General features: G+C 40.9%; 3 protein-coding genes across 6 annotated transcripts in view; 2 read left to right on the top strand and 1 right to left on the bottom strand.

The window, feature by feature from the left end:
- Window positions 1–567: 567 nt before the first annotated feature.
- On the top strand, window positions 568–5,678 carry LOC118412564 (iodotyrosine deiodinase 1-like). Of its 4 annotated transcripts, none has more exons than XM_035815519.1 (5): window positions 568–1,094; window positions 2,053–2,167; window positions 2,503–2,704; window positions 3,322–3,511; window positions 5,020–5,678. In XM_035815519.1, exons 1-4 carry the CDS (start codon window positions 722–724, stop codon window positions 3,502–3,504), a joined length of 873 nt encoding a protein of 290 aa, XP_035671412.1. In that variant the 5' UTR covers window positions 568–721; the 3' UTR covers window positions 3,505–3,511; window positions 5,020–5,678. The 4 variants fall into 4 exon arrangements, with proteins under 4 accessions (XP_035671412.1, XP_035671404.1, XP_035671395.1 ...); XM_035815511.1 differs by having other exon boundaries at window positions 3,322–3,515; XM_035815502.1 differs by having other exon boundaries at window positions 3,322–5,678.
- On the bottom strand, window positions 5,098–19,828 carry LOC118412791 (protein phosphatase 1 regulatory subunit 14C-like). The gene is made up of 4 exons (XM_035815816.1): window positions 19,539–19,828; window positions 8,358–8,441; window positions 7,045–7,077; window positions 5,098–6,105 (listed from the first exon to the last, which is right to left on the bottom strand). Exons 1-4 carry the CDS (start codon window positions 19,719–19,721, stop codon window positions 6,037–6,039), a joined length of 369 nt encoding a protein of 122 aa, XP_035671709.1. The 5' UTR covers window positions 19,722–19,828; the 3' UTR covers window positions 5,098–6,036.
- Window positions 19,829–24,339: 4,511 nt separating this feature from the next.
- Window positions 24,340–27,910, top strand: part of LOC118409878 (low-density lipoprotein receptor-related protein 11-like) — a 7,045-nt gene continuing 3,474 nt past the window's right edge. Inside the window, exons 1-2 of the mRNA XM_035811282.1 lie at window positions 24,340–26,134; window positions 27,395–27,614. Of these exons, the coding sequence (XP_035667175.1) occupies window positions 25,514–26,134; window positions 27,395–27,614 (841 nt within the window). The 5' untranslated portion in view covers window positions 24,340–25,513. The remainder of the gene's footprint in view (window positions 26,135–27,394; window positions 27,615–27,910) is intronic.

The raw sequence follows: 27,910 nt of genomic DNA, 5'->3' as shown, positions 1-27,910 counted from the left end.
TATGGTCAAATTGAAGGCCTTCCTAGAAACAGAAAAAAAATCGTCTTTGGAAGCAAAATCGAAACGAAACAACTATCTCAATTCAAACGGGAAGATTCAAACTATCTAAAATTGCGAATTTAATCTTATTTTGAATACATTTTCCCTGTCATAACATCTTGTTTATTTTGAAATATTTTACGGTTAGCAAATAGTAGGCCTCTTGTAACCCGATACTCTTTCGAACTCGCATAGCAACGGGAAAGAATACCCTAGCAACCGACCGCCGTGCTACCAGCCTCATTACCCGACAAGGGTACCTATCGGCTGGATGCAAGGTGAATATGAATAATATAACGTTACAGATAAAATATTGCACCGCACCTACGGAGTCGGAGATAGCGTTCGCGCTCTGGCATGCATGTAGGACCTGGTCAGTGATTCAGATAAAACAGCCGCTGCCTCTCTTTTACAAGACGTCCTAGTGTGTGACATGACAATTTGAAAGCAAGTAACAAAAGACAACTGATAACACTAATCTGCTGTGCTGCCAGTGTCTTCCCCCCAAAAAAATTACATTACCTGTATGCTGGCTACATGCGGCCTTTACCGATGTGTCCCACCCACGTTTTGTTGTTGCTGTCAGCTGTTGACCTCTACCACTTCACTTCCGGGTTACATCTACCTTGGCGCCTTTCTACTCCAGTGGTATCTACACTAGCAAAACAGAAGGGGAACGACAATGGACTTTTCAGCTCCATTTCTGACCAAGTATTGGCCTCATCTGCTCATAGCATTGATCGGCTACTTATCCCTCAAGTTCCTGGCCCAACGTCTCTCAGGAAAAGAAAGAAGGCGACGTTTTTCTTACGATCCCGCCCGCCAACTGGACCTGGATGATGACCACGAGGAAGACCAAGAAGTAGCGGGAGGACCTCTAGGTCTTGAAGAAACGACGGAACATATTCCTTATCGCCCGAAGAGGTACACAGAGAAGGAAATGCTCCAAAGATCGGTGGAGTTTTACAGACTGATGGACCAGAGAAGGACCGTTCGATTCTTCAGTGACGATCCTGTGCCGCTAGGGGTCGTGCAAACACTGATCAAGACAGCAGGTAACTTAGGGGGCGTGGTCTGGTAACATTACCCTCTCTCAGTCTCAGTTCTACTGGGGCAGCAACCGTTTTGCAACCAATGCTTTTCATATGAAGAACGATTTTCAAACGTTTCGTGTGTATTGTTGTCTTTTAAATCATACTCATATGTCTTGCATTATGGAGTCATCATAATTCATATGAAATTTAACAATTATGGATTTCAGGACATCAAAATTTAATTTTGGTTGCACTTTGGTCGCACCGTGATTGCCACTAAATGGAAAGAGGGCCTTTTAAGGACCTCACTGGTAATTTTGTCATTCTTGCTACAAATGAACTATTATTGCTATATTAATTAACCTGAAAAAGGGATGTGTCATAAAAATAAACTGTTTTTGGTCTACATTATGAATTGAATCCGCCTTATTGCAAAACACAGCAATATTCGATGTATGAATATGACTTTGTTGTGCTCTGATCAGGACGTCTTGAAAGCACTTTTGGCACCAAAAATTTTACTAGCACTAAATTTGATGAACTGAAAGTACATTCTGTAGTTGTCAGTTAGACACTGTTAAAGGCACTCAATGCAATTTTAGAGCTTTAACATTGGAAATATCCTCGAAAACACAATTGGTACAATATTGACATTTACTTCACCATACTAACACATTTGTATCATTATTTTATACTTTGAGTGTTTAAAAAGAATGTGCAAAGATGCTGCAAATGGACCCCTTTATTTATAAAATATGTCAAGTTGCTTAGTCCATCTGAACTGGCCGACAGGATGAAAAAGGACAAGAAGAATTTATTGCGCCCCACAATTAATCAACACAGGATCAAGCCAGTAATGGTTTCTTGTCTGCAATTTTGAAAATTGAATTTGAAAAAAAATGACTCTCAAGGCCCTAAAATTGTAATGGGCGACTTTAAATGTTAGACAATCTTCTTTACACAATGTGTCATGCTGTAGGTACATCACCCAGTGGAGCCCACACCCAGCCATGGACATATGTGGTTGTGCAGGACTTCAGTCTGAAACATCAGATCAGGGAAATTGTGGAGGCAGAGGAGGAGATCAACTACAGGTTAGCTTACTCCTCTCTGTTCATCTGCCAAAATCATGTTATCAAGCTAAAACTGCAGAATCTACCAGCTGCTTTCTAAGTTTATGAGTGGGGTTGGCCTTCACACATTTCCTTTTCATTGCATGTAACAGTTAACAGTTATATTGTAAGAACTATAACGTTACATGTCATGTTATATTTTATGTTTTATTATTGAATGATTACAATATAAAATGAGTGATGGTAATCAAATAGCATCATACATATACAAATGATTTTATTGTGCTGCTGATATGTTTGTATTTTATTTACATGTAATAATATCAAATTTATATCAAATACAAATAAAACTACAGGAAGAGAATGAGTGCCACGTGGGTCAAAGACCTGGAAAAGTTTCGGACAACATGGGAGAAGCCATACCTGGATATAGCACCCTATCTAATCATGGTGTTCAAACAGACGTATGGGATCGGACCAAATGGGGAGCGACTAAACCACTACTACAGCGAAATCAGCATCTCCATTTCTGTGGGCATTCTTCTTGCTGCAATCCAGGTAACAATTAATCTAGGTACCACCCAGGTCACTGTCACACCTGCCCCGGCAGTTGCTATCCACTAACCATTTTGGTTAGTTTCTGTCTGCAGCTCCAGTATGCAGGTGGGTACTGACTACCATGAGGGAATTTAAAAAATTCAGGACTGCAAACATCAAATATCATAACTGGTTATCAAAATTATGATTGGACAGGGTGGTGTCAACAAAGTATTCTTTAAAAGTTAAGACCCTTTCAAGTATCAGTGTAGACAGGATGGTGGGCATGCACGTGAACACTTAGGCGTAGGAAGTATTTACATATTGCTGTGGTTTCAACTTGGGGCACTAGAGGGAGCTTCTGTACTAATTGCTCTAATGTGTTGATTCCCTTGCCAGAATTACTTTGCAGAATTTGATCTCATCAGATCATGTTCACAGAAAGCTGAAAAATCTAACAGTAGAGATGTGAAACAAATTTATTAACACAACAAAATGTGTGCGACAATAAAGCCAATTAGATTGATTCTAACATGTCACTATTTTGTAGAAAATAAACATTTTGGAACTACTCATTGATATAAGACGGGTAACATCTCTTGACACTTATATGAAGATTTGACATACTTGTGCCCCAGAATGCAGGACTTGTCACAGTCACCAGCACACCACTGAATGCTGGCCCAGCCTTACGTACACTACTCGGCAGGCCAGTCAACGAGAAGCTTCTGTTACTCCTACCCATCGGCTATCCTGCTCACAATGCCACAGTCCCTGACCTTCAGAGGAGAGAGCTCAAAGACATCATGGTTCTGATGTAACGTTAATGTAGGTCAGCAATACCAGGTCTGCAGGTTTGTCTATCCCTGTGAGTTTTACCACCAATGATACTTTGGTTTGATGTACATGTTATCAAAGGTCAGAAGAGGTTTGGAGAGATTAAGTATGGAGCCTGCAGTGTTAGATTACCCCTTTGGCTTTACTCACAATGATGTTACAGTTCCTGTTTCATTTAGGAAGGGTCACAAGGACACCATGATATAATCAAGTTAACTGGCCAAGTACATTTAAAGCACATTGGACAGAGATTGTCATATGTACTTCCTGAGAAGTAGGAATCAACATGTCGGTTGTATGAAAGCTTCTTTGGGTTTAACATTACAGAAAGATTGTAATATGTCTGTACTTAAGCCCTTAAGTGATTCAAGTAAAATGCAAAGTTTCTGTCCCGAGTTCATGGTATTTTGAACCTTTACACAGGTCACAGATCATAGAGGTTTCTGAAGTCTTAACAGGTCTTACTGGGTCTATGACGAGATGCCAGAAGGCTCCACAGATAGGTTTACCACATAAAACACAGCTTTATTCACATGATGCACAGAGCATCAGACTAACCCAGCTGAAGGCCCAGTCATACACATCAGGATATGAGTAAGAGTTACACTAAGAAACAAATGACCTTGTTTGAGTCATAATGCTCTGCTGTGGTGAAACGATAAAGTCATGACAGGTGAGAACTGTCGGTCAGTCCTCTTCACCTGAGTGGCAGAAATTTTACACTGATCTATTAACAATTTTTATCAGGATGGTACATGTAGATCATTGGGTATTTTCTTGTACACAATCATTAAATTTCTCTTAAATGCCAGTATTTCAGTAGGCTATCTGGTACCTTCCTATGTTTTCAGCATCAGTCACTTTAGCCCTGAGGAAGGCAGCATACAAACTACCAAAACTTTAAAGGGACATATTGTAGAAATTTGGCGCCAAAATTTCAAAGGTTCTGAACTTTAAAATCTCCAGTCATATTGACATTTGTAACTTATTTCCAACTTATCTTCATCATTCTATCACATTTCTAGCACTAATTAACAATGCCAAAGTAAGCCACGACCAAATTCACTTACTTCCGGGCAGCCTACCGGAAGTAAGCCGGCCGTAGATTTCCAGATCGACCGTTGCGGTCGCAGATCCTCGGAGCTTCGCAGGCTGAGGGACTTTCAACAAACTTTAGTAACGATTCGAGCAAACCACCGAACACGTTCTAAAGCGCACTTTGGTTCGTCGGAGAGTTGGATAAAATGGCGGACAACTCAAGCGGCGAAGGGAAGTGCGCATATTTCGAGACGTTCTGGCGGCACAACAAAGTCGTATCAATACGTTGTAAATATTGCTGTGCAGTGTAATAAGGTAGATCAACTCATAATGTAAAAAAATGGCCGAAAACAGTGACTTTCTTATTTACATTATGTCCCTTTAAGAACTATGATTGTGCTATATTACTCATAATTATGTCAAATGTTTCCTTATCCCCTATGTTTTACAACTGAATACAGGTTGGAGATCTACTCTGGAGTGTATGGCCTTTGGCCTTCAGCTTTCAAACAGAAATGACTGAGGCAAGAATTCATCAGTTAAGGTGTCCATCACCTTTTTATTTTACGTTGATAAGCATGTTACACTAACATTACTGACAACTGTTGGAAGATATTTCACATGTAGCACAGGCAACACTTTCAGTACACAAAATGGAAATAGAATTCTGCAGCGTATATTACTTTATAACATCTAGGATTGTGATTTGATGGAAGTGTAAGACTGCATTGTCACTATGTACAAGTAATTTTGTATTAGCAGCCCAGATCAATTGACTTCAATTAAGTGCAACAACAAAAAACTAAAAATATGAATATCTATCTAAAAGTACCTTTTTTATATCAACATTTGAGTAAAAACTGCTATGTTCAAAAACATGCATGTGATACATTTCTTAGACTGTAAGATTTACATAATACCTACCTTCATTCTTTTCTTTTATATCTATGGCTGAAAGATTGTTACAAGGCCAAGCACATTCTTTGACACTCGGGAACAAGTGTTACTTACAATAACAGGCACTGCCTTGTTGTGTTGCCAAACTAGCAATACCCAAAATGTTTGTTTACAGGGAAGAAATAGATATTTTGACATATAAACAATATATATGACCTGAAAATAGTCTTGTTGAAACATGTGAATATTATCTTAAAATCCTGTATTTCAAAAGCAATTTAGCAAAAAATTTATAGTTAATACTGGAATATATCCTATATCAAAAGCTAAAAGAAAATAGACAGTTAAGTCCTCTTTTGAATTTTAGAAATTGACAGATATACAGCTAAATCGTTAACATTCTGTCACTATTACAGTACATATAATGTACAAAATACATAAATTTTTCTGTAGTACAAACAAGATGTACTTCTGTGACATCACCAACTCACTATCAAACACGGAATGGTGCAGATTTCTGTGGAATCTTGTGTCTTGCTGCAGGTGATAAGGTAGGAGATGACTGACAGGTGTACAGTTAGTTATCTTGCTGAGTTTCCACTCAATTTCTGAAGCTTCTGGACTCGCTGCAGCAGCTCCTGAATGAATTCCTGTGGGTATAGAAAAGAACAGGATTGTAAACAGATTTCATGATTGTGTTTTGAAAAGTGATAAAATGTTTTCTGCACATCGGCACCAGTTTTGACAGTTGTCCTTGGAGTTTTGCTGAAATAAATTGGAGCAAAATATCTAAATCAATTCTTTTTCTAAATCTCTATATTAGGAGACCTCTCAAAGGTCTCCTAATATAAAGATAAAACTGTTCCTCCCTGTTGCTCAAATCTATTTGGTTTTACATCTTCTGGCCAAAGTTTGTTTTACCCGAGCTTAGTATCCAACTGAGGCCTGAAAGGCCTGATCTGACGTGGATTCTGATGCTTAGTCACAAGCGACTGCCGATATAGTTATCAGACAGTTAAGTTGTCACTTCATGTCCAGATTGCATGTACTTGGGCCTAATTCTCTGGACACGGTGACTTTCTAACCACTTATGCTTTGGAACATGAAAGAGATCAATGAAGATCTTTGTCATATCTGAGAGATATTTGGCATAACAAGTATAGAGCATGAAATATTGATTTAACAATCTTTTGAATTGTCTGGTGCAAAATGGTAACAAATTACAAGACACTGTGATTCATCCCAAATGCAGCTTTAGATAGATTCTGGGTTCTTTCCTCTTGTTGTATGCTTTAATCCAGTGGGACTTGTACACGTCAAATTTGAATTTATCAAACTAAGGGATGAAATATTGCCACCAGCATAGTGTCGTAGCGGGCAAAAACTTACAGCAAAGAGCTTCTGCAACTCTGCTATAATTTTTTGTACATACTATGCTGGTTTTCAGGGTCACACCTGGTAAAACTGATGGGACCTGTTTTGTTTCCACCAAGGTTGTAAATCTTAAATAAAAGACAAAGAAATGAATTTGGAATCCATTTTTATAACCTACAGAACAAGAGAAACAAATCACTGATACATGTACTTACATCTGTTGGCTTCTTACAATCAACGAGCAATTCCTGTAATGAGAAAAAGGATAATGTAAAAGAAGGTAATTCTTATACTATACTGCCACCTTCTGTTGAGGCATTATACAGCATGTCCTACAATAGTTCCCTGGGAAATATCTCCATCCGTGTACTGGTAAGATTTTGAATTTTCTTAGGGAACCAGAGTCAATTTTCCAGAGCCACTATCTCCCATGTATGATTCACTATGTCTATAAATATGGTAAAAAGTATTTCTGTCTAAATTTACAACAGAAGCATCCAGTAGCCATATACTTTCTTTTCTCTTGGTGTAAATCCTGTGCTTCTTTCTGATTAATGGCCAACTTGGGGTAGGGACAGGATTCTTCCTTTCATGGCCTCTCTCTGCTACATGAATGTGACGTTGTATGTCCGATTAGCTGCCATCCAATGGCTGATCAATGTATTTCCTCATTGATTATCTTTTGTCTGTTTCTGTTCAACAAAGCAGAGGTCATGGTCGGGCCATGATATTTGAACAACCCACTGACAATTTTTCACCTGTGACTTATCAATATTTCATTGGACTATTCGTGAGGTACTGTCTTGCTGCACAGGTGGTCCAATCTTCTGTACAAAGACTTGGGGACCAATGGAGCTCAAAGCAGTATAGCTCACTGTACAGGGCCAATCTTCCACTGGTTGTGACAGGAAACAATACCTGCACTATGTTCAGGTTCATTGTACATGTTGTACTGGAAAAATTCTCCTAGCTCGTTTTGACAAATGCACAGAACAGCAGACCATGACTCAATAGACTGCAACCTTTTCCAGTGGTTGGGTGATCTAGAACAGCTGAAATTGAAACTCCCAACCTCTAGGGCCATATGCAGGGTCACCAACCGCCGGGCCACCACAGTATTTGTGTGCCATTAGTCAGTGAGGAATTCATGAGAGTCGTTTACCTAGGACTAGGTAAATATATACATAACTCCCTTACATTCATGTCCAAAGTTTGTACCGTCACCGAACGTTTGCTCCCCCTCAGGCACACATATTTCGTTTCCTCATTCCAACATGCTAAAGTCACGTCTTATTTGATTAACCTCACACACATACTGAAGACTACAGAGCAGTCAGCATTCAGAAAACGTCGTGAAATTTCAAGTCAATATCCTTAGAAGTGCCAGATCCTTTTGGAACAACTTACAGGACACATGTTGATAATGGCACCTAAACATCATGATTATTACTTCTTGGAAGGAGGACCAGAACAAACACTGTAACTATCATGGAATGCAGTTAGAGATAAGAAAAAGAAAGTGTCATACCTTCAAAAATTCTACCCTTTCCTCTTCTGTTTGGAGTTCTAACATTTCGTCTATGTCAATCTCTATTTCATAATCTTCATCTTCCTGCATGGACAAAAGGAAAACATTTTTATTTAGTTAGAACATAAAGCTTTTATTTACAACTAGTAATGCTGGTATATTGTGCCTATATATTTTTGTGTACAGCAATGGGGATCAGATTGCATCTACCACAATGTCCACATAAAATGCCTTACAATACTAAAGAATGTCATGATTTTCAATTCACTGTACATGCATTCCTCCTCTGTATAAACAGATTTGACTTGGATTCCTACTTTCTGATGAACTTGACAAGATTCGACTAAGTTCATTATTTCTGTTTGTCAACCACATGTGATATTGACAGGCAAGATATACATCATATCAGTGAATACCTTGCAAAATGCATGGTCCGAGATATTATTCAATACTACCAGATAACAAATTCACAAACATATGACAGATTACTGTCTGGCAGAGATAATGATCTTACAATTTCTGCATTTCAATTACCGGTAGTTGCTAGCTTTAACCATGCCAAATGCAATGCATATTAGAAAAGTGTATTGTACTTAGCCATCACTAAGTATTGTCCCTGTGGTGCTTTTAATATCTTCAGGCATTTGCCAGACAGATGTCAAAGCAGGACCTCTATTAGTGAGAGGTTTTTAAGCAGTTTAGTCTTTGGAGAATACTCGGTGATTCAAAAGATAGGTTCATATCCCTAAGTTAAGTGGAGCGTAAGTTCCCACCTGAGGATAACAACCACAGTAACAAGCACTGTGTCGTGACTCAGATATCTATTGAACCTGCAGGACTCATAAATAATTCCACACTCACACAAAGATAACTGTCTCTCATTTTCAAGCTAATCTCTCACTAGCCTTGTTCATCCTTTTGACTAACAGCTACAGTTGTTGCTATTAACAAAACAAGTAAAGGTTTTATACTGGGCGTTGTTTGGTACTTGATGCAGCTGAAATTATGTTTAGTCATGCTAAGTCTCAAAGAACATATTTCCCACCATGTATCTATCTTTTTTGGATAGAAAGATGTAACTAATATTCATTGCCCGATCATACAACATTTATTTCAAAATCGATCACTCCCAAGAGACTAAAGCAAGAAATATGTGCAGCCGTGCACGTTTCTGTGGGGTGAGAACACTGTAATACCTGTCATAAAGTGTCCTTGGGTCTCTGTGTGAGGCCATGAATATCATAACTTGTTTCATGTGTAAGTAGGGCAGAATACCAAAATATTGTAGTCCATTTTGTATTGTTTGCTGTCATTTTGCTAGGACTAGAATTAGTATGCTGATTGTGACAGTGCCATAACGCTGAGGTGATAACTGTAATTTGCATTGACTGGAGACTACAAGCTGGGGTCAGTCCCCATATGTTAGTGTACTTCACACAGAACCCATAAGAACCATTAGCATGTGTTATTGTAATTCACACTGAAGCCATAGAACTCATTAGCAAAACAACAAAGCCAAATCAAAGGTTTCTTCATTGTTATGATATGTATGGTAAAGGTACTTCCTGGAGTGAACCCGAGACACACGTCTCGCGATAAGGTGTTAGAAGAAGATGAATAAATTCAAGGCTTGTTGCTCAGGGGCTCAGTTGATCCATGGTTACGTCCAGGTGAGGCTGTCTTGAGAGCAAAGCCTTTGTGTGAACAGAGAATGCCTCGTGTCCGTGTGGTCATTTCCCTCTAGTGTCGAACTCTTGTAGCAGATTCCCAAAAAGAACCGGGAGTTACCATCTTTACCCCACTTACACATGTTTTTACAGTCATTATGCAGGGCTTTATGGAAGTTCATTGGTGGCAATAAAGAGACATCAGTGTGTCTGGTCTTGAGTTGGCTTGGTTAAGGCTACAAATGACCCTGTTCTCAGATAATCCCAACACCCAATGTTAGCAACTAATTTTGCCAAGTGCTGACTTGTCATTACAGGATGATGTTTACAAACCTCTCCATAAGATGCAATTACAGCTAGAAATAGTAGAATGATGGGAATGTTTTGTCCAACAAAATAATGCCCAAATGTACCTTTACGTGCCTGCTGTTTGGCAGTGCTGTAGTTCTAAAGTGTCCAGGCACGTTTGCCTCCTGCAAAATATTTTCAGTTTGTGCTGTGTCCTGTTGGTTCTACCATTGTGCAAATAATGTACAAAGATTATGTATCATACCCATTATGCTAACACATGTATTACCGGTAACAAAATCTCAATTTTCAACTTCCTGAAGGACATCAAGATGATCAAATGTCCACCTTTAAGTTTAAAGACCATCTGTGCACACAGAATATCTTTCTATATCGAATGTCTATCAATGCCATTTACAAACTGATGATATGACCCTACAGTAAGGAATTTTGGGTAGAATATCTAAGGCATTTATACATGTAACTTATGATGATGGATGACAACATTGCACGTAAAAAGGGAGTGGTATTTCTTTTTTCTATCTATGAATAAACACTACATCTCTGGTTTTGTTTTTGAGCTGTAATCTACATGTATTTGCTAAATGTAAGTGTATCAACAAAAGCTAGTATCTATGCTACTCATATTTATGCAGGGTTAGAAAGAATCGGTATTCACCAGGTATAATCTATTTTTGTCTTGGATAGCCATTCAGGACTGACCCAATATGTGACTTCATTTTAGGCAAGTCAATCAATATGTCATTTATTTTAATAAATGGGCCATTATCTGGAGCATGCCTTCAGTTATTACCATGTCAGTTAAACTGGAACATCAGCCGGGAGCAATCAAACAGAAATAATATCTACACTTTTACAATTGATCCTGTGGGTGCTAAAATAAACTGTTTTGTATTGCATTCCTTTAATCCACACTTCAAGTGAAAGTCACCACATCTTTAAAAAGCAGTCCAAGTGCTCTGTTATGTTATACTGAGGCATTTTGTATTTGTAAAATCAACATGTCTACACACATTCCTTATTCCATACAATACCTGTCATCTCAAGCCAGCTAAAAATAGATTGCACACGACGTGGACATACAAACTTCTTTCAACCTCTCCTTCGCTGTGTGCTTCCCCAAGTGTTTGTCTGAACCTGAGACTGGAAAGGCAGCGGTTTTCTTTGAACGTGGACAACCATTCTAGCACTACAGGCTGCCTAACACAATCTGTCATGCATGTCAGCTTTAACAGGGACAATTAGATGGACAAACAATGGTTACGGTTATTCACCTTTCTGAAAATGGCTGTTTGCAAAGTAGCGCTCACCTTTATAATTGAATAAACCATTTAGAAGAAATTATGATTTTAAAACTGTAGCTTCCAACACTAAAGACTGGACTTGCCCAAATCTTCAAGAAATATAGCTGCAACAATGGAAAAATAATTTTACCTTTCCTAATGTTTGTCTCTGGAATCCCAGGAGAACTAATGTTAAGCAGGTCTACAAGAGATGATCAATTACTTTTACCTGTGCCAAGGACATAATGTTTGTGCCACTCATCAGCCTTTGTGAACTTTAGAGATGTGATGAATGAATTTGCATGACCTTTTTGTTTACATGTGGAGGGGAGTGATCTTTGTAAGAGGAACATTTTCTTCCATTTCACATCCTCCTCCCAGTGTACATCCTGGTCTGTCACTATAACATGAAGTTCCAGGATGTCGCTGATTCTCTAAACAGGAATTCAATTTTGGGCAAGACAATGTTGGCGTATTGTTTACGCAGTTCCAACAACTCTGGGAGAGAAAGTATGTGAAGAATTGGTCATGCGCTAAATCAACATAGCCTTTTAAGGGTAAAGTCTATCTCTGTTGGAAACAAGTGATTATAAGTGCCATTTGGGTACTGAAGTCCCCTAGGTGATTCAATAATGCTGCACCTTTTTTTGGGTGCAGTCATCATATGATCTCATGTTACATTTCCTGTAAAAACTCAGAGGACTACAATTTCAGTGTTCATAGCTTTTTAATAAAACCTTAGGGAATAAATCCGTGCAGAAGAAATCAGTCTTTGGCATCACTTTGTGTCAAGAGACCACCAACCAGATGTGACACTGGGGACATGACTTTGGAAGAATGTAGTCTAATACTAGTAGATCAAAGAAGTAATTAACCCTTCTCCCCACCTACTCCTAACTGATGACCTCTATCATTTCTGTTTGAGACACTCTTGGCTTTTTTAAGTAGTGAATAGCCTTTCTTTGTCTGTCAAGTTTGCTATGCTTAGACATTTTTTAAGTTCTTGAGGAAGTCAAAGCCCAAACCTCCCATCCTTAGACTTGAGTGGCAATTCCTCAAGAGCCATCTACACTTATGTTGTTTGCCCCACATGTAATTATCCTTAGCAAATGACACAAATTTAAGGTTGTCAACAGTATAAAGCCATCAGAGCTGTAAGCAGTAGGGCTCTAACTCCTTGGATGGTGCTTAAGAACAGATTATGCATACCCAGAGCTGAATGCCTTCAAGCCATGCAATAATGAACCCTATAGCCTCTCTTTTGCAAGACTTCATCTAGTAAATCAAGTGCCAGACAGACTATTATGTGCAACTTTACATTGACCTGCCAGGGTCTCTCTGAGGTATGAGAAAAACGTGTATCAGGCAATCAACTATATCTGCCCTATAGATAATCATAGTGATGGCATCACTTGAAAGTTAGCAGTTAATGAGTTCTGTTCAAGGAAAACACACAGGTTTTTGGAACAACTTTTTATGGAACATCTACTATGGAGCTTGGTCTTTCTATACTACATGTGACATAATCCCATGGGGGTCACAGGTGCAAGGGAACCAGATAACACCCCAAGGGCTCAATCTATCACAGGCTCACAGATAATTACCTACTTATCTGTGTATTTCATCCATACTGCCCCTGCAGCTATTTCTGGGGATCCCTGAGTCTAAACAACTTGTTTGATTCTCAGTGTACCTCTGTCCTCAGGAAAGGAGTGCAGGGATTGTTGGATGGGAAACCTTATGCAGATCTGAAATATATTCACTATGTGAATATACTTTTATATAGATTGTGAACATGTAATGATGTCTTGCCTTGATGTCATTTTATAGTATATCTGTATATCTGTGACAGTAGTGATCTTAATCAATTGATATCAATCAATACTTGATCATGGGTCACGAGTCTTGTGATTGTACTGGTTAGTACGACCATTAAGCTCAGAGTGCTAAATTCCGGTAGAAAGAAGACAAAAAGACTATTTTTTCAAGGTCTCTTGACTTCTCACTGGAATAGCACATTATACAGTGGAATTCGCTTATTTGGATAGCTCATTTGTCAGCGCATTTTATCCAATAGTCCGAAGTATCCAACAGTCCGAAGTTGGGCCACTAACGCCCCGAAGGGAGCCGGGAGGGGGGCAAATATAGGATTACTACTACGCAAGACACAAACACCACACATACAATACGGAACTTCATTTACAAAACTTTTGAATCAGACATTTGTTCATCTAGAGCAGTAGTAGTCTAAGCAGTAGTTATTAATAACCTACAGTACTGTTTTGAACGAATGGAACGTCAACTGTTTGAATCTACAACATCACTAAATAGCCAGCAAAAGATCGAACAGATTCCAGTTACAAGCTTTACATAATTATACGTTCCGATATTATACAATTTACGTGCGCTGATAAATCTAATAAAGATTTTTAAGTCGGTGGCTAAATGAACATGGAGAAAAATACGCTTGACTCGCACTGCCGAGAGCATGAACCACAACAAAGGCAAACACAACTCCGCTTGTATGCCGGAAAAAATTATGTTGATTTCGTAATTTTGAGCAAAATGACGGTCCGTATTGGAGAGATAAACTCTTCACCTTCTTATTTACATCTTGTGTCCACAAGTTACGCTGAAATTTTAAACTCGACGCCGTCTTTCGCGGTGGAAGACGGAAAATTTTACTTTCAAAACATTTAAAATGGCGTCGTAGCGTGGCTTGAAATATCCCGCCATTCAATGCGGCTGATTGCGACATCACAGTTCATTGACCCTGTTGCGTTACGTGCGCTGCAAAAACCTACGTAGTGCAGCCGAATCAGCTCAATAATGAGACAGTGGATATGTAAAAACACATTTTGTAGGGTAAACCAAGTTTAGACGTTGTCTGAAGGGGAAATATGAACTCAAAAGCGTGTTGACGTTCCCATGACGTTCGCCCATCATGCCTTTCGGCAACCTATCAAAATGGCGCCTAACCAATGTTCGCACGCTACCGCAGCAGCATTGGCAAGATCTTCGGTGGAATCTACCTATCTTACGGTCCTTTTCATGATTAAATGCCTTCGGACATACAGTTGTTGGTTAATTTTGGCCTCATTTTGTAAGTTTTAGCGTATATTTTCCCATTTTATTCGCTATAATTTGACGTAATTCTATCCAAAAACCCGAAGTTTGAGACCGGGGGTTATCCAATTCTGCGAAGCCTTATACAATAGAATGAATGGCAAATGGTTTGGGATTTCGCAATTCTATGCAATTACCCGAATTATCCGAAAAGGCGTAATACGAATAATTGGAATCCACTGTATCACCTTTTTCAAGATCCAAATGTGCTTCAAGTTGTTTCCAAGTCAGGGTATATTCTTTATTTGAGGTTATTGTTCATATAAAATGGGACGAGTACCTTTTCACATTTATTTGAGCAATAACCTCAAGTTAAGACCATACCCTTCAAGAAGGCCTCAAACCAGAGCCAGAACAAGGACACAGTTAGTTTGTTTGTGGTACGTACTTCAATCAAGACAATATATTATTCAACAGTAGTACTTACTGACTGTACTATACTATGTAGCATTAAACCAGAATGAGGAGGATCAAGTGCTTCTTACAACTTCTTAATATTCTACTTCTCTTTTCTGGCTACTCCTTTGATGTACAGTGTAAGTTCTTCATACCCTTTTTATGCACAATTTGTTTGTTCAATCTTGGTTACCTGTCATGTTTACTTTACTTTATGTAACTTAATGCTACATTCCCAATCTAAAACAGTGTGTACCAAAGTGCATAATTGCTTCGAAGCTTCTCATGCACTATTTTCTTGTTGATCTTCCATTTTAGCATTGTTTTCTCATCCAAGGCACAACTGTATTGGTGTTCGCCTGAGTACCATCCGTATTCTACCGGGGCTCCTTACACTCGCTACCCCTAAAAAATGTTTTTAGGGAAGTGAGTGTAAGGAGCCCCGGTAGAGGAAGTGAGTGTAAGGAGCCCCGGTAGAAATAGGATGGTACCCAGGCTATATTGGTGTGACCTTTGCTTCAGCAAATGGATGGTTTTCATCCTTGTGCAGTTTCCCAGCAATGATGGGACTGGGCAGCCCACCATTGCCCAGCCATGCCTGAATAGAAGCATTGCTGGACAAACAGAGAAGTTTATCTTTGACTGGACAACATTTACACTGGCTCAATGGGATCTGCTTAGCTTGGGCCACACTGTGGGCTTATCAAGTGGACACTGTTTGGTGGTTACATGTCATTGTCCAGACCTGGCTGCATGGCAAACACCACAACCCCCAGGCCTGCTCCACATAACACTGAAGAACAGGCCTTAGCTTTAGAAACCAGCTAGTAACAACATCTCCAAGAAATTGTTTCTCAAATTATGTATAAGTCATATAATGAAAATGTTCAATGGTAACAGTAACAGTAGTAACATGTATGTACATACACTTGTTGAAGCAGGAACTCAGTACCAGAGCAACAACAAAAGCCAAGTACATTTTACAAGCCTTCTTCCAAGGCTCCTTGCTCTCTTCTGACTTCTGGCATTTTTTTCTTAAGAAAATTCTCTCTACATTACTGTTGAGCTGTAGGTCCAGCTGTCAGTATCGCCATTGGATTCAATCAGAGACATGCCCAAATGGAATAATGTAACATTGTTTGTAGCATGTCCAACTCACCAGAAATACCAGTCTATGATTGATTTCACCTATGACATGACCAAACATCACTGGGTTGGCTGTAAACATGTGAATTGTGGGAAACATCAGTCCTGCCAGGTGTTCTACCTGTGATTACCTGACCCACAGCTCACTTGACGTGTCATCAGGGCTGTTGCTGGGCTTGCAGGTTACCATGATCTACCACTTGTTTAAGGGCTGATCATAAACATATTTTTGGTTGGAGCTGACAAACTGGAAGGTAAGCAGCTAGGTATACCTGTAATATAGAGAACCAATATCATGTAGTTACCCGAAGTAATTCTTCAACTGTTTGGAACTTGTGGTTCAAACTGACCCCAAAACTTTGTCCATATAAAGCCACTGACTCAAAACATACCATCAGCACAAAAACACAATTAGATCACTGCGTGTAATTGCTGCTGGGCCAAAACACAATGAACCTGTCTCTGCCTGTGAAGGCCCTGGTCCCTTCTTTTGTCTGCATTTGTTGATGAGTAACCTGTCTTTAGTTTGCCGACACAAAAAACTTAATCTGCTTCTTTTTCCTTCGAGGATTACAAAGCTCTCTCTAGCCTTCAGCCCTGGACTTAGTCGGATTACATCCGTGGCTGCTTTGCAATAGATACATCAAAACATACCAACTTTCCTGGCATTTCTGCTTTAGATTTCTCGTACTAGAAAATTCATAACAACAGCATCTACGCAGTCAGGGCTCCTGAGTGCTTGCTGTTTGAACCTACTAAGATTTATAGAGTGTTTGCATTGTAAAATAAAAGAAGCTGTTCAAAGTTGCTGTGGAACCATCGGACATCAGCAGTCTTTTGTGTTAGTGTTATCTCACTAACAAACTAATCTGTCACTTCCCTGGTGGAATCCTCGCTCCAGGGAAGGAGTCTGTTCTGCTAGAGTAATTTCTCCCAAATGATTATGTGAATTTCCAAAGTACGTCAAACTGGCTAAATTGCTCAATTAGTGTAATCCCAGGAGCAGCCAAAGGCTTCTGTGTAGACTGCCGGGTGACTGCATGACCTTTGATTCAAACCCCAAGAATAACAGGACTAGCAGGTGATTTTCTGGGAAAACTGGCATTTTATAATGGCAGGATACCTTCATGATTGTATCCTTGAATACTTTCTTGACCTCTATTAACTTTTTGCCTACTAGACAATTACTTCGCCAGGGAACCTACTGATTATTTCTTGTTGGAACCTACTGATTACTCCTTCTTGTCTGTTGATTGAATGTTCCTTCCTTGAGTGAACAGTGTGTGCAATTATGAGAATGCTACTACCTTGACCTATGGCACAATCTTTACCAAGCAGCACGGACCAAAAAATATAATGTGAAGTTAGCTGTCCAATTTCTACTCTTTACTCTGTCCAAAGAAGAGTCTGGTTGAGACTATCTACAGGGTGACCCTCTGAGCTCAATAGCCCTCCTCCTCATAACACATACACACAGTGACATACACACAGTCCTGCCTGCCTTGGCTTCTGTTACTTTCTGCCTCCTATGTCAAGAAGGCACCTGTGTACATATTATTTCAAAAATAGCTACCGTTCCTGCATGGAAATACATGTTGTAAATCCTTCATACTCTGCAAATTACGCCAGTGGGCTTTCACTGATATGAAGGTTTTGTAATAGGAAAGAGAGCCCAAAGCCTAATATTGACGCATTACAATGTAACACATTAAAGCTCAACAATCGATTGCACCCTGTAAATCAACTTGACTTGTTTGGCTTGACCCAGCACCCAGTCTTTAAATTTACAACAAACACAACACTAAGCTCCAAACTGGCAACTTCCCAAGCTAGAATTTAAGCCTGCTTAGGAGCATAAAATTTCTAGCAACATTGTACTGACCTTAGACTCTTATTATTGCAAGGTATGAGATGCGTGCATGCCAAAATGTTGTTGTTTTTACTGAACCCTGGCTCTTAGAAATATAAATCCTGTAGTCAGTTCCCAACCCTGGAGACAGCTAACAATGCAGTGGTCCTCATCAAAGCTGACACACAGTACAATGATGGCTCTGTGTTCTAGCATTAATTATTGATACCCGCTCTGTGTCCGCTCAAATCAAACCTTTAGCGATGTTTTTGTTAGCTGGGTGCCCATCGTGCTCTGGGAATGTTACCAGTGTGTGCTAGCAGAGTCGAAAATTGCTAACCAAAGAAGACCACTGCACAAAATGTCTTGGTCACGGGTTGTTGAACATGGTTTGGATACAATAAGTGTTCTGTTTCGCTACTTTCTTTACACAGCCTGGGTTTTCGCAAGGAGCCCAGGGTGTCCTAAGGTTTAGTGAAACCAGATCGTCACACACCCCATTGGCTGCCTGGATAATAATCCATCAGGAACAAAGGGGGATCCTGAAATTTCAGGCGAGGCAATATTCAACTTTTGCCCCCTGGGTGTGCACTGTAGGAGTGCCTGTTCCACATTGCTACTGGCCGCTAAGGAGAGGGAAACTTTCCATTCTCAAAGGCCAATTCCCTATCTTTCCAATGACTTGTTTCAATTATCTAGATTGTTCATGGACTAATGGCCTATTTCATGATTCAACATTGAATAGTTTACCCTAGTATCATCAATCTAATAACTTAGGGAGGCATCATATCCCTAGACAACAAGTAGACATCTACCCAGCATGTGTCTGACAAAAGGTGAAGCCAAGCGATTTCACACTCTATCAAGTAGTTTATCTAAAACCATTTTGTTTCATGTGGGTTGATTTATTTGCTAATGACGGGGTGGGACCAGTTTCAGTGCCCCTCCCTCCCATACCCCTCCAGGGACTGTGGTTCCGCCTTCCTACCAGTGGGGTTACGCGCCACTACTCAACCGCTCACTCCCCGCTAGCATTACACACATTTACACGCTTATCGGATCTGTTGGTCCGTTTTACATGAATGCATGTGTGCATCCCTAATGGATTGGTACCGCTGGGAAAGTGTGAACTGTTTCAACACGTTCCTGACGAGCTGCTCACACACTTAAAACTCTTACGGCCGCGGCCTGGGTAAGACCCAAATTGCCCTTAACATTATACTGTTGGTTACGTAAGATCTGTAACTAAATGTGTGCAATTCTAAGACTGCACCCTGTCCTCGATTTTAGAAATAGGAGGTCAAGGTTTGGCCCACAAAGCTAGATTCTGTTCCCATACAACGCAGCAATGCACACAATTTTACACAAACTGAAGTATCCGGTGGGGGAGGGTAGCCGTACTCACGTCGCATTCATAGATATCTCTGAGCGCCTCGTCCACCCACTCTTCCAGCTCTAACCGCCGCTTCAGCAGGGCCCGGTTGTATTTGACCGTGGCTTTGACGTTCCTCCGGGGCGCCTGTTGCGGCTGGACGGGCTTGGGTGCGACGCTGTCGGACGGAGAGCCGAAGCTGACTCGTGCGGCCATGACTGGGCTGTGTTGACACAGGAGTGTGGAGCGATCTGCTACCCTATGTAAACACCTGAGACACAGGTACGTAACGATCACTCCGCCGACTCACGGATTCTCCGTCTCTCACCACACTGCTGCGATCTGAAGAAAGCTGGCAGGCCCTTAAGACGACCCTTATTTCCCATTCAAAGAAACGCATTCGCAAACAACATGATATTTCCTTTTGGAAGCATCAACAGGAAGGGACAGTGGGACTATGTTTTGATGCGGATTTAGGCGAAAGGTGGCGTGATGAGAGCGGGTCTTTGAACAGAGTCCACGCTGTGCGCTTGCGTGTCAAACTAGACTCAAGTCCTGCCGGACTGATCGATGATTTGTTGGGACATTCGCACTAAAGTCTGTAGAGTGAAGGGGCGGGCCTCTTTAAATGGCTTTGTGTGTCTTGAAAGCAAACTTGGGCGGCCAGCCAATAAGGAATTGATTTCTCAACTAATACCATTCCCATGAGAAAGTGATCCCTCTGTGTTTCCCCCAAATATTGTTGAATCCTCTGTAAACATTTCGCTCTCGGACCTGTAAACGGAACTGTATGTTCAAATTTACTCTGGGACAAGGATCTCTCCAGGTGCGCTCCCAGGTACTTGACTAATGTTGACTGTTAACGATAATGACGATTTGCGCACTGAAAACTCACAGGTATTTGCCTAGGACACATAACGTAAACATTCATTTCATATTGATCAGGTGCCGTCACAGTAAAACCATTTCCTTTGTCTATTCTTAAAGCTCTGTTCTTCCCTCCGCGGTACTTGAATGGAAACCTTCAACCTAGACAGTAACACAAACGTGGAACTGTTAACTATCATGAGTAAACCATGAACAACGATTAACCTTTAATGGTCCTGAAATTGAAAAAAAATGATTGAATTTGACATTATGATGCCTGTTCTGCGCTAATGTGGTTACTGTGTGAGAGATAGAGCATAACTCAGAGAATATCACATTAGTCTCATTACTATAAGTGCTGCCCGGAAACTCATATCGTAATTTTTCATTCCAGAATCAGATTTTCGAATTTTATCACACGTTGGTTTCGACCTCCCATGGGTGTTCGAATCACATGCTCCGGCTGTTTTCACTCACGACTTAACCCCCTTTTATATATATATAGCATGCTGACTTGATTTGTCTGTGATGCACGTAAGCCCTGGAGAGGGCGGTCTAGTGGGCAAACTCGGATATTTCAATCTTGAAAAAAAAATCCCCAAGGTAAGGCACATAATGTTTGAATGAAGGCCCGACCAATGGACACAGGCCCTCGCTCATGTAAAAAAACATCATGATATGAATTGGCAACACGTATGGTCCATCAACCAGTAGGTCCATCACAAGTTACACTAAACACTACACACAGTTTGATGGGCTATCATCTCTGATGTGCCAAGAGGTCAAGTGGACTGTCTTGATGAGACATCATTTCTTAAGATAACACGCTTATTCTTCATGGCTCTTAGCGCCGGGGACACTTGAAAGTAGGGTCATTAACCCAGTGTGTTGTACACAGACCTCTGTTGGACAAACATAGTTGGACAGGCGAGGGAACGAGTACGTGATTGATCAGAGTCCACAAACACCCATCTGTACTGGAGCCCACAAACAAAACATACTGCGTTTATTTTGACGCCTTAAGAAGGTGTTCAATCACACAATGTCCCTGTGGATTCAGTTGTCCATCAGCGACGTATCGAAAAGACAATTGCTCGATGTCAGTGCCTAATGTTCTTGATTCATTGATTGATCACTTACAGGAGAACTGGTAGTTTTGGTTTATTTCTGTACCTATTTTACCTCTCTACATATACCACCTTAAGGTAGGCTTCGGGATGTGATTTCAACACAACCGGCTACACCTATAACAAGGCATAGAAAATTTACACCAACCTACTATCCAAGCAAATATTATACTCAGGCTGGCTTTAAGGCGTTTTATCTGTACCAATGCTTATTTGATCAAAGAAAATGTATCCCACAGTAGCAGCCAATTGACTGAATTGTTGCAATGACAATACATTGTTCAACGATTCAAAATCATATAGCACAAATCAATTCAACAGTTAAAAATGTATATATATATATATAAAATACATGTATATGCACAATGTATATGTCCTTTTAATGTGTAATGCTATATTAATGTATATGAATGGAAACATATCCACATTGAAATCATCATATCGTTTGATGTATACGTTGTTCTTTCACATCTAGGGTCTCTATCCCATTTCCTCCGACATGAACCAATATGAATGAATTCACAGCTTTCGGGCATGTAGAACTAGAGTGCCATCCGTTCCTGTGTAATCTGTAGATATAAAATGGATGTCTTTCGCCATCTCTAACAGGTCGTCGAAGAATTCCTGCTTATCTGCTGGAATGTAGCGCAGGTGTGGGAAAATAGCACGGAGGGTTTCCTTCAGCTTTTCCTTAGACTGGAACGGCTGCTGATGCTGTTTGACATGGCAGGAGAGGACCTCAAAACCGCACCCTTCCAGAAGGCGACTACTGTGGCTTGAGATATCATCGGCAGGCCACGGAAACAAGTTGGGCACGAAATCCGTGAAGTAGGATTTCCAGTTGGGATGCGAAGCCATATTCAACCAGGTTCGGTAAGACTTACTTTCGTCATGTTGGCAAGCCACGAAGATGCAGCGCTTTCAGTGCTGCAGTCTTGTCTTGGACCCAGTGAAGGACGGAGAGAGAAACTACCTTACTGAAGGCACCTTGCCACTCTGGTTTGATAGTAGATATGTCAGAAGCATCAGCTACGTGATGGAATACGTTGGGGAGGAGTTGTGCTGACTGGCATAGCTGCAGGGTAATAGACATTCGTTGTTAGTACATTGTCCCATGATAGTAAATGACGTATTGCTGACAAATTCACAAACTGAAACTTCAATTGTATAAAAAAGGGGAAAGTTTGGCAAAAATCTTGAACAGTTTTACATCGGGGATACAGAATATATTCAATCATCCGCTGCTAGTTTGCTACAAATAGCTAAGTTTTGAATACTCTTTGAAATAGTCAAAAATTACCTGACGAAGTCAGGAGACACATCAAAGCCCACAACAGAAGAGACCCCTGGCTGTTGGGAGATGTACTTGCAGATCTCGCCTGTGCCGCAACCCGCGTCCAAAACAGTGTCGCCTTCCTCCCACTTTGTGTACTGCTGCAGCACCTTAACCCCAAAACTGTGCTGGAAGGAGCGATTTTGGGAATAGTGCTCAGCCTTCGTTGTGTTCATGGTCTGGGTTTTACCGTGGTCAGGCGGAAGGTAGGACGGTTCAAACTCGGAAGTAGGGCGGTTCGACCCTCCCCACTACAAGGTTTGGTGCGTAACTCAGGTCCACAGTCCACGCACTTCCTGTGATACTTCCAAATATTGCTGGGACACACAGTTCCAAAACTTTCTGTCAAGCTCTGTTCCAAATTAACTGCAAGTAGGACCCTTCCAAATCTTGTTGTTACCCTCACAAAAGAATTCACCATGACACACCCCAGCTGAAAGTATGTCATCCTTGACCCCGTGACAACAATGGAGCAGCGCGACAAGTTCTGAAAGGTACGTCGCAGTACTGGTACAAATAAGGGCATCTTATTACTAGATTAAGAATCAGCTGCAGTGATCATCCTCTACAAATTGTCTCAAAAAGTGAGAAAATACCACCGGACTCCTCCGAATGACAGATTCTGCACACTTTGTAATTCCAACCGTATTTTTAGTAATGTTCTGTATACAGTGATATACACAATTCTTTTAGCAGTGCTCTCAATATGTAGAAATACGATATAAACAGTTAACCAAAGACGAACTGTTTGTAAGTGTAATGACAGTCACAGACAACATTGTACAACAAAAATTATGTGAGTTCGTATACATTTAAGAAGGAAGAGACATGTAAACAATAGTTATAGTGATAGCATAGCTCCAGTCCAGATGTTTTGTTTATCCAACTGTTCGCTCCTAACACTACTCGTGATAGTATCTAGTCTTTAGTAGTCCATGTAATACTATCGAATCACTGCATTTAGCCCATTTGGATAAGAACGTTTAAATAAAGATCTCCCTACATCTGATACGTAGGTCACTGAGGTATGCTCTGATGCTCTCTTGTCTACTTGTGTTTGCAGTTATTGTGCGTAAACAGAATAACTAAAGATCTTCATTCTTCAATTTCGATCACCGCAGAGCCATGCCCATGGCGAAACTAAGGATTAGCGACTATCCGCTACAAATTGAAGTTGGTAGACACAACAAGACTCCTCCAAACGACCGAATATGTACATTTTGCAATGATACTTATACAGAGAATGAAGTACATTTTGTTGTAGAATGCTCACTGTACACAGATAGGCGCAAATCTCTCATAAGTACACTACAACTAGACCATAAATATGCAAGGACGAAATGTTCCGCTACATAATGTCGACAAAAGAATACAATACACTGGAGAAGATCTAGATCTGTCAATTTGTTTTCACACGTTTTAAAAAGAGAGCAGAGACTCTGTAGATAATATGAAATTTAATCACTGTATACCCATACTTTAGCTATACAACACAATGCATTTAGCCCATGTTGGGCAAGAATATGCAATTAAGATCATTGTCATTGTCATTATAACGTTAATTCTTTTTTGAGTCCATGTCGGCAAAACAAATGCTATAATTTCTTCCACAGCAACTATCCAATACTATAGTGTTGTGACGCGCTCTTTCGAAAAAGACAATAACTGTTGTGAAAAAATAGAATAGTGATGTTGCATATGTATACAACCAAACAACATACAACCATTGAGCACCCTTCAAAGCCACACTCAGCAAGGCTGTAAAACTAAAGACAATAAGCTCTTTTCTACACTAATAATTACCAGGGCAATGCAAATGGTTTTACAACATGCACATTTTTCTGCGAATGATCGAGTTTGGCACAAAGGTAACGTATCACATCTTCTTGAGAGTGATCTGAATTCGTTGGTCATAGGTTATGCTGAGTGACTGTGTTGATTTAAAGATTACCTCACCTTTGAATATTTGCCAAAGAGCAGTACAACGGATAAGGCGCTTAAAGTAACGCATAATTAAAAAGATTCACTACATATATTACAGTATCTCAGACAGGACCTCTCCATGGTGCTGAATCGGGAATCACCAATAGTGAGCATCTGTGACAGGACCTCTCCTTAATGCAGAAGCGACTCCTGGCAGTTAGAAGATGTACTTGCAGATTTAGTCCGCACCGCACCCCATATCGCCTTCCTTCCTCTTCATGTGCTGCAGCACCTTAATCCGAAAACTGTGCTAGAAGCAGAGATTTGAGGAATAGTTCTCAGTTTTCAATGTGTTCCTTGCATGGGTTTTGTATGGCGCCAGCATTTTCGCTTGTAAAACTGTCTATGCAGCGACTATTTCGCTAATGGAAAAGTTATTGCGTTTACCAGCATACCCCCCCAAATGTCTGTAGCTAGATATTTGTTGTTGTTTCAGACAACTATCTGCACAGATGCAGAGTCGTGGCTTTTGTTGTAGACTACCAGTTTTTCTGGATGCACCAGCACAGGTGCGTGATGGGAATACGTTCTCACCTGGACGGACGGGTGACGTCACTCCGCACAGGCGTACTGCACATTACGATCGCCATTTTGGAGAGGAGGAGCTGACAGATGGCAGCGTTCGGAGTCTGACCGTCAAGGACATCTTCACGCCATTAAGAAGAGGAATGCTCTAGTGATATACATTAAGAGGAAAGATGGAGTATTTACGGAAAGTTTGGTGGCTGTCCTTGCTGCTCTTGTCCGCCGGTGACGCCTACCAGGGAGATGAAAATATATCGTCTCTCCTGAAGCAGCTGGAAGAAGAGCTGGTGCAGGGAGCGGAGCCGGTGTGCGAGGATCTCTTCAGGACTGATCTCAACCAGATCATCCAGACGACGAAATCCCTGGAGAACAAGGCGGTGTTCCTGGACTCTCCCATGGAGATGGTGGACCAGGAGACGTGTTTAGAGACGTGCTGCGCCACGGACGGCTGCGACACCGCGGTGTTTGAGAGCGGAGGCGGCGCAGGAAGCGCTGACAGCAGCAGGAACTGCTACCTGTTCAGCTGCCAGGGCAGGTGTTCCTTCGCCTCGCACTCCGGCTATCTCAGCATGATGAAGCGGGACCCGGGAGACCTCGAGCCGCTGCCTGCAGAGCCTGGTCTGGAGAGTGAGGGTGAGGGGGTGAACCGGCCCGTGACCAGTGTGCCCACCACAAAGGCAGTCACTACACACCGCGTCCCTTCCACCAAGAGGCCACCGCCTCCCACCACCAGGCCTCAAACACAGAAACCTCAGACTGTTCCTGTACCCGAACCCACCAAGCCACACGGTAGGGTACATATGTGTGTGTTTTTGTCATAGTAGAATAATACAACAGTGGTTGGAAAACATCACAGGTCGGAAAGTTAAAGGGTGCGCTATGGCGAATAGCTTCCAGGCATTTAAAAACAAAAGGTCGCAAGGTTGACGTGTCGGCGTCTTATTAGGTGAGGAATAAACCAGTTACTGTGGAATATCAAATCAAGACGCAGGTTGTCAAAATGTCACGATTTCTTGGAAGATATATTCAAATATTTGTTCCTTTCCTTCCCTGGAAACTGTGGCACTTGGCTTGTATTTAGTCATCCATAAATTAAACAAACAACAGGACAATGACTCAGAGAGTAGAATTTCAGGGGACCCAGATACAAATAATGAGAATAGTATCAACCTCTGACGTCAAGCAATTAACAATGAATTGGAAGCCTAATGGAGTCCTTTCAGGCTCTAAACATAAGTCTTTTATAGGGAGTTATGAGTAGCCCAAGATATCCACAAAACCACTAATGCAACCACTTGTTATGTACCCAGGACAACACACACAAGAATGCCATATGGTATATAGAGCATACGTGATAAATTCTGTATTGATCTATGGAATATCAACACTAGGACTAGAAAAAATGCTGCTGCTTTGAAAGCATTCACTAACACGGTCTCCTGCTGCACAAGTTTGGAAAGTATAAAGCATAATCTGAATAATCAAAATTAGAAGTTTTTATGGAAACACACATCTCAATTTGCTGAAATGATCACATGGACTGGGGCTTGCGATCAGGTATTGTGAAGGTTGGCACATCTTGTTATATAGACATGTGCATTTCATAAGTATGAGGAAATAGCAGGAGATTAATTCTAGAGTGGGCATTATGTTCTCAAGGTACTCTTCCTGAATTGGATAGATTATTTCAGTGAAAGAGGGTTAAACCTACTTGTTTCCAAGATGCCTCCATCATTGTCCTTTTTCTAGGCAAATTACTATCCTTGTGTTACATGGACAATGTCTATATGACAAAACCTGGTCCAACAACCTGACAAATCTATAACTGTATCAACATAACATTACATGTAATTAGCACCAGAGCCGTTCACGGTGACCACTTCATAGCAAACCACCGCGAAAAGTCCTTTTCCCCGCTACCGCGAAATTAAATCCCCGCTAACTTAAATGTATTTACAGTACCTCCATTTGAACAGAGCATTGCCATTGGTGGTATTCACTGTTGGGTATGCCAATTGTACTGGTATCTTAAACACCTCTGTACATCTTTGCAGCTGTGGCGGAGCTCAAAACTGTACAGGTTGAGATTCCCCCAGCCGGTGCAGCCTGTCGTGGCACAACCTGCAGTACAACCCCAGCCGCAGCCTGTGCAACCCCCGGAGTGCAAGAGATGGGAGTTCCAATGTGATGACGGCACCTGTATCCACATGGCTTATGTATGTGACAGCCTGTTCCAGTGTGTGGATGGCTCAGACGAGGCAGTGTGTCAAGGAGGTAATGTCTAATACTCTACTTCTGTATTGGCTGATCTCCTGTACAAGTGAAAGAAGGGGAGATGGTATTCCCAGGAAGAATATACGGAGACACAGGGCATTTTCCATTTGCACATATGGAACTCACACAGTACAAACACATTCATTAAGTTTTGCGGTAAAACATAACTTTTATGACAAGTCCGGGCATTATGATTCTACACTATCATTCCCAGGAGGTGATTTTTTTAGAGAACAATAAGTGTGGGGATGCCATTCATAACATACATGTACAATCAGTGTGGCATTATATACATT

The sequence above is a fragment of the Branchiostoma floridae genome, chromosome 1 (assembly GCF_000003815.2).
Source record: "Branchiostoma floridae strain S238N-H82 chromosome 1, Bfl_VNyyK, whole genome shotgun sequence".
Taxonomy (NCBI): domain Eukaryota; kingdom Metazoa; phylum Chordata; class Leptocardii; order Amphioxiformes; family Branchiostomatidae; genus Branchiostoma; species Branchiostoma floridae.
This window is presented reverse-complemented; position numbering and strand designations above follow the sequence as displayed.